The 7,626-nt window shown below is 44.0% G+C and overlaps 2 protein-coding genes across 2 annotated transcripts; one reads left to right on the top strand and one right to left on the bottom strand.

The window, feature by feature from the left end:
- Window positions 1-210: 210 nt before the first annotated feature.
- On the bottom strand, window positions 211-7,120 carry Znf146 (zinc finger protein 146). The gene is made up of 3 exons (XM_032893987.1): window positions 7,111-7,120; window positions 3,864-3,866; window positions 211-2,689 (listed from the first exon to the last, which is right to left on the bottom strand). Exon 3 carries the CDS (start codon window positions 2,312-2,314, stop codon window positions 1,436-1,438), a length of 879 nt encoding a protein of 292 aa, XP_032749878.1. The 5' UTR covers window positions 2,315-2,689; window positions 3,864-3,866; window positions 7,111-7,120; the 3' UTR covers window positions 211-1,435.
- On the top strand, window positions 5,024-5,290 carry LOC116892346 (prothymosin alpha-like). Its single transcript, XM_032893988.1, has one exon. The coding sequence runs from the start codon at window positions 5,024-5,026 to the stop codon at window positions 5,288-5,290; it is 267 nt and encodes an 88-aa protein (XP_032749879.1).
- Window positions 7,121-7,626: the final 506 nt, after the last annotated feature.

Here is a 7,626-nt window from a genome sequence, read left to right as displayed (position 1 = left end):
AAAATCTTCAGGAAGGCCTGCCTTGGGAAAAGGAAATGGTGTCTGTAAAAAACGGGGGAAGAGTGAAACACTGCATGTTAACTGATCCCCATGCAACTAAACTTTAAGCTCTTTAAAGTTCCTACACTTACACGATCTTGCAAAATATTAGAACTATAAGAACGAGACCATATGCAACATAGTGTAAAATAAAGTTGAAAGATTTAAGAATATGCTGTCATTTTAAATTTTAATAAAATAGATAATTTCATTACATAGAGTGCCAAGTCCATCCACTCACTGTCATGTTAAAGTTTTAGAAATATCTCTATAAAAGCTCAGTATTTGATTGGGAATTAAACAACTATAACAGCTCTACAGGTGCAGAGTTCCCGCCATTACCTCCGTTCTTATTTTGAAAAATACAGAAAAGTACAAAAAATAAGACATGATATTCATATAACACAACTGAAAATTAGCCAATATCTTCATATATTTACCTGCGTCTTTAAGAGAACGAATGCTTGTATGAAAGCTGAAGCCCGCCCTCCCCCTCCCGCCTCCCTTCCTCACTCTCAGCAGTTGGTCCGCATCCTTCCGATGCATCTCATTTACATACATGTGCACATGTGCCGTGACAGGAGCTCGGAGGAGGTTTAACTTGAGAGTCACTGTACTGTACGCATCCTCCTGTAAACTGAGTCTCCCCACAGCACTTTCCGTCCTCCAGTCACTCACACCCCAGCTGCCGCACCTGCCAATGTCTGCGAAGGAGTCCGAGTGCTTCCTCATCCAGTCCCAACCGGCAGTTCAGTGCTAACTCTGGGCTGCTCTAAACTAAAGTCATGGTAAATTTCCTGGTGCCTCGCCTCCGGAGCATAAATACTCATGAGACTTCCCAAGTATTTTCAAATGTTACAAGGAATGTTTTCCCTCTCCAAAGTCAACCTTGTATGATGTACAGCATTTCTATATTTCTACTTTCAATATCCATATATTTTACTTTTACTATCAGGTTATAGTTTGTGGTGTGCAGGTTTGCTCCTCAGAGAATAATTTACCTCCAAACATAGTCTTGGTGTTCAGCTGAAGCAATTATTTTCATATTCTAAGTCCTGGTAAATGTAGTTAGCATTCTCTAATGTCTGTCCTCACTAACTGTGAAGACCTGCAGATCTACGCTGACAGCCGTCGGCAGGACCTGTTTGCCAGTCTCCATTGTAGACGACCGTGTTCACGGTTCAGCACTGCTTTTCTTTCCTGCTGCTTTGCCGAGTGCAGGCTTTTGATCACACACACTTCTTTCCCTTCAGTAGGAGTTCTCCAGTGTTCACAGCATCGTACATTAAATGTTTGGCTAATTTATGGTGCTCAGCCTCAGAATGACCAAATGATGTACCACGAGGTGTAGACTGCTAATGAATACTTCCCCGTACTGAAGACATTCACAGAGCGTTTAGTGAGTATGGATTTTCTGGTGTCTGATGTGATGGGACTTCTGGCTGAAGGCCTTCCCACACTCACTGCACTGATAAGGCTTCTTACCTGTGTGGATTCTCAGATGCAGGGCCAGGGTTGAGAACTGAGAAAAGGCCTTCCCACATTCATTGCAGCCATAGGGTTTCTCACCTGTGTGACTCCTCACATGCACGGTTAGAGACGAACTCTGAGAGAAGGCTTTCCCACATACATTGCATTCATACGGCTTATCGCCTGAATGAATTCTCACGTGCACAATGAGTGACGTTCGCTGAGAGAAGGCCTTTCCGCACTCATTGCACTCATACGGTTTCTCTCCGGTGTGGATGTTCTGATGCTTTATCAGGTACTTCTTCTGGCCGAACGCTGTTCCACACTCATTACACTTAAAGGGTTTCTCACCTATATGAATCTTCTCGTGCTCAGTAAGATTTGATTTGCCGCTAAAGGTTTTCCCACACTCCTTACATATGAAGGGCTTCTCTCCCGTGTGAGTTCTCTGATGTCTGATAAGGTTTGACTTCTGAATGAAGGCTTTCCCACAGTCTTTGCACTCAAAAGGCTTCTCTCCAGTGTGAATCTTCTGATGGGTAAGCAAGTTTTCCTTCTGGCTAAAGGATTTTCCGCAATCATTACACTCGAACAGCTTCTCTCCGGTGTGAGTGTTCTGATGCTTAATGACATACTGCTTCTGGCTAAAGGCTTTCCCACACTCGTTACATTCGAAAGGCTTCTCTCTATTATGAAAATGCTCGTGCTCTGTAAGATTCGACTTGTGGCTAAAGAGTTTTCCACATACCTTACAGGCAAAGGGGCTTCCCCCACTTAAAATCCTCTGCTGACTGAGGTGTGACATCTGAATAGAAGCTTTATCACATTCACAGCGTTTATCTCCAATACGAAAGTTTGGATGAAGGAGGGTTTGCTCCTGACTGAGGATGTCTCCACATTTCTTACGGTTCTAAGGCTTCTCTCTGGGTCTGACTATTCATTCAAATGCAGAGCAGGGGAGAAAGTTTAAGAGAACTTTATCGGTATAAACCTTTCTTCCAAGGGTAAGTTTTACTAATAGTCAATGTTGTTTTTGCAAAGTTCACTTGTTTTCCTCCAGCAATGCTGAGAAAGCCGTCATCTAGCTAAAGGCTTTTCAATATTTCTTAGAGACACAGGGCTTCCTCTCAGCATGACTTCTCTGTCCAGGGCGGAGGACACTTAGGCAAATGCTTCCCGCCTTCAGGAAACTCAGAGGCTTTCCTCTGGTCTGTGCACTCCACTAACAAACTGCAGGCATCTCCACACTGCTCTCTTATAAGACACTCTTACCAGCAGGAGGCCATCATAGAGGATTCCCAAACTGTATGAAGCAGAGGATTCATCCCATACAACTCTCTGTTTAAATCTAAATTATGTTTCAAGCTCAAAGCTTTAAGCTTTAAAAAATGTTTCGCCTTTTAAAAATTGATGTCTGTTCCGAAAGGAAAGAAATGGAGTCTGTGAGCACAGGAAGGAGTGTTCCAATTCTTGCCTTCCCCACTCTCCTTGGTGGATTCAACTGATGTCCCAGTGTCGGCGTTGCTCTGTGCTTGGCATTCCTCAGCCGCTTCTACAACAGATCACGAAGAACCATTTAAAGGAACATGGCTGAAATACAGTAAGCACTCAACAAATACTACCATTAATATTACTTAAATATTCCCTGCAACCTGAGGACTCGCTTTCCTAGTACTAGAATGTGTTGTGCAAGTTTCCCAGAGAGGGAAGCAACCAGCGTGACACCCATGGAGCATAGCAGCAGCACATGCGAGCTCTGAGGGTGCACGCATACCTTGGTGGTGACCATCAGCTGTCTAACTGCACTTAAGGCATGCACAACAGGAGGGAAATCATGTCTGGTCCGGGAAACCTAGGCCACTACCTGGGGCTAGTGAGGTTATGGACCTAAAAGGAATCCATACCACTGCCACCTTACTAAACCAGCCCAATTTCTAACTACACTTTACATACGTGTATATATCCTTATATCCAGTTAATTGTGGCTCTCACCCCTCATCGAAAAAGCTTCTCTTTACAATAGACGGAGGCCATCACATTTTGACCAGGCACAACTGGTCAAAATGCAGAGCACAACTGACTGGGGTGCCCAGCCCTGACAAGCACAGCACATGCACCTAAGGCTTCAGGAATGTCAGGGAAGACAGGGTGGGAAGACAGTAAGAGCTAGAGGAGACTGTGTCTTCTCGAACTAACAGGGAAGCTTTGCCTTTGATACTCAACAGCAGGGCTGCCTAAACAGGACCTGAGCAGGTCCAACACCAACAGACACAACATCAAAGGGCGACATCTTCAGGCCCCACACTGAAACAAAGAACTACCAGCAGCAACTAATGAATGCTAAGAGAAAGAACAGGCTTCCCCAGAGATAAGCCCTCTCATTGGTTATCCAGTTCCAATTAGTCATGTCTGAAATCATATACATACCAGTAATACTAAATGAACTGAGCACATACATATATATATATAAGAGAGGCCATGAATCTGAAAGAGAGCAGAGGAGAGGAAATGAAAGGGCTCAAGGGGGCTGGAGAGATGGCTTAGTGGTTAAGAGCACTGACTGCTCTTCCAGAGGTTCTGAGTTCAAATCCCAGCAACCACATGGTGGCTCACAGCCATCTATAATGAGATCTGATGCCCTCTTCTGGTGTGTCTGAAGATAGCTACAGTGTACTTATATATAAGAAATAAATCTTTTTTAAAAAAAAAAAGAAAGGGCTCAAGGAAAGGGAGAACTATGCAATTACACTTTAATTCCAAATATATGTATTATACAGCATATCATTCATATATATATATATCATTCATATATATATATCCCACTATGAGGAATGTGTGTGTATGTATGAATATACATCTAACAACTCGTGTTCTTAAGCTTGGTGGCAAGTGCCTTTACATATATATGTATACATACATATATACATATATGTGCATGTGTGTGTCAGATTTAGATGTCCAGGTCAGCAGGGCTATATGAAACTGTTTCCAAAATAGGCAATGGAGAGGGTGAGGACTAGAGTTGAGCCGTGACGCACACCTTTAGCCCCAGCACGGTGGGGGACACAGGTAAGTGGAGTTCAGGGCCAGCCTGTTCTACAGAGTTCCAGAACAGCCAGCTCCACAGAGAAACCCCGTGTGTGTGTTGGGGGCAGGGGAGAGAACTGAACTGATAAAAGGCAGATGACATAGATTATATTATAAGTGCTCAAGAACAGGATCTCTTTATTCAAAATGGATTTTACCTGGCACTTGCCATTTGCTGGTAGAAGTTTAATAACAAAATCATAGTATATACCAAGGAAATACAGCAGTGGAGTTTTAAAAAAAAAATCTCAAATTGGCTGCCCTGAAAAGCCATCTTTGCTTTGTTCCCGGGTCGAGCTCCGCGCTCACTGCAGCCACCTTTGCCGCCCACCACCTCCTCCAACGCGGACTCCGGCAGCTTTCTCACCAGTCCTCGAAACTCGACCAACTCCTTACTCACAGCATCGGACCACCAGCCTGCCCCACCATGTCAGACGCGGCAGTGGACGCCAGCTCCAAGATCACCAAGGACTTGAAGGAGGAGAAGGAAGCTGAGGTGGATGCAGAGAGTGGAAGAGACGCACCTGCCCATGGGGAGGCTCGAAATGAGGAAAATGGGGTGCAGGAGGCTGACAGTGAGGTAGATGAAGAAGAGGAAGAAAGTGGGGAGGAGGCGGAAGGGGAAGAAGGTGATGGTGAGGAAGAGGACGGAGATGAGGATGAGGAAGCTGAGGCTCCTACGGCAAGCAGGTAGCTGAGATGATGAGAACGATGATGTTGACAACAAGGCGCAGAAGACTGATGAGGATGACCAGACAGCAAAAGGAAAAGCTAACCTTACGCACCGGGACCTATTCACCCTCCACTTCCCGTCTCAGAGTTTAAACATGGTCACCTTCCAGCAGAGAAGCAGGCCCCGCCCACCCGCAGCAGGCAGTGCCACCCACAGATGACGTGCGCTCTCCACACCCCACCAAAACCACAACATGAATTGGCAACATGGGAGGAGAAAAGAACTAGAACTTCCCAGGTTTTTCCCTGCTTTTTTTTCTTAAAAATACTTTAAAAGGGAAAATGTGTTTGTATTTTGTATTTACATTTTGTTTTTGTACATACTGTTAGGGGTCAGCCATTTTTAATGATAATGGGTGACCGAACCAGCCTTCAGAACGTTTTCTGTCCTACTTCAGACTTTACTTGTGGTGTGACCATGTTCATTATACTCTCAAAGGAGGAGAAAAACCTTGTAAAAAAACAAAACAAAAACAACAAAAAACAATCTTATTCCAGTAACTTTTTTTGGGTATGTACCTAGCTGTACTATTAGTTGGTTTGTATGCGATGGTTAAAAAGGCCAAAGATAAAAAGATTTTTTTTCCTTTTTTTGTGCATTAAATTGCTGTTTTGTTTGTTTGGTTTTTTTTGTTTTTTTTTTGGCCAGTTTGATGTATGTGTGAAACCAATGTCCAACAATAAACCGGAATTTTATTTTGCTGAGTTATTCTAACAAAAAAAATTCTCAAAATAATAAAAATGGGGGTGGGATATAAAACTGATTAAAGGAAATACTCAAAGAACAAAAACTATATTTTTCGCTTTTTATTTTTTTATTCTGAGACATGGTCTTGGCTATGTAGTTATGACTGATACAGGACTCTCTGTGTAGACCACAGTGGTCTTGAAGTTACAAGGATACTCTTGCCTTTGCCTCACATTCTGGCATATAGGATGTGTCATCACAACCGGCATTTTTTGGAAGGGGAGAGGAAGCAGGTCCTCAGTAGCCAGGCTTGACCTCAACCGTTCTATGTAGCTGGGGCTGACCCTGACCTCTGGGTCCCTCTGCCCTTGCCTTCCCAATACAGGTGCCCAACACTGTATCTAGCTTGAAAGGGTCTATTTGTCAACTGATCAATCAGTGAGCTCAACACATATAGCTTGTGACTGTGCTCTTTTTAAAAGAGTTATGGCTTGGGATCTGTTGACAAAGTGTCTCATGGGCTGGACTTGAACTCCTGATCCTCCGGATCCTATGACATTTTTCACAATCATGTAACATGCGATCACTGAATAAACTGGAACTCAGAATGACATGAAATAACCAAGAAAGGATGCAGGCTGGTGAGATGGGTCAGTGGGTAAAGGGACCTGCAGCCAAGCCTGATGACCTGAGTTTGTTCCCATGGACCCACACTGTAGTGGGAGAGAACCAGCTCCATCAAATTGTCCGCTGACCTCCATATGCATGCTGTGGTGCACACAATTGCACAATCACACACAGAACAGCAGAACACATACTAAAGGGCTGAAGTGACAGCTCAGCAGTTGAGAGCAATTGTTGCTCTTGCAAATGCTGGAGGAGGTGTGTAACTGGGGGTGGACTGAGGCCCTGTGTGTGTGTGTGTGTGTGTGTGTGTGTGTGTGTGTACACGTGTGTGTCCCCCGCCCCTGCCTACATCTTGTGAATAAGATATAGCTCTGAGCTTCAGCTCCAGCACCGGGCCTGCCTGTGGACACACTCCTCACCATGGTGGTCATAGACTCACACTGTGAAACTATGAGCAAGCCTCTAACTAAATGCTTCTTTAGTGAGCTGCCTTGGTCATGGCATCTCTTCGAAGCAATAGAAATGTAACTACGACACACATCATAATCCACACAGGATAAGAAAAGCCTGTATCTTGCCTAATATAAAAGCACAGGTGGCTACTGATGTGGCTCAATAATAGTGTGTGGCCTAGCGGCTCTATACAGTCAATCCCCACCATCATCACCATCATCACCACCACCACTACCATCATCATCACCACCACCACCACCATCACCACCACCATTATACCACCACTACCATCATCATCACCACCATCACCATCATCACCACCACTACCATCATCACCATCATCATCACCACCACCATCATCACCACCATCAATGGCATATAGGAGCTATTTATATTAAATTCTAAATAAATACAAGGGTGTCCCCATATCAATATTATGACACAGTAATCTATGCTAAAAAAGTAAAAAAAACTGAAAAGCTTTATACATTCTAATAACTATAACTACATTCACTGTAGCACTCAGAAGG

This window comes from Rattus rattus, chromosome 2 (genome assembly GCF_011064425.1).
Source record: "Rattus rattus isolate New Zealand chromosome 2, Rrattus_CSIRO_v1, whole genome shotgun sequence".
NCBI lineage: Eukaryota > Metazoa > Chordata > Mammalia > Rodentia > Muridae > Rattus > Rattus rattus.
Note: the sequence above shows the minus strand (reverse complement) of the source record. Positions and strands in the feature narration are given on the sequence as shown.

Bases quoted from the DNA above. Each gene is read 5' to 3' on its own strand.
- Znf146 (XM_032893987.1), bottom strand. From the start codon at position 2,314: ATGTCACACCTCAGTCAGCAGAGGATTTTAAGTGGGGGAAGCCCCTTT.
- LOC116892346 (XM_032893988.1), top strand. From the start codon at position 5,024: ATGTCAGACGCGGCAGTGGACGCCAGCTCCAAGATCACCAAGGACTTG.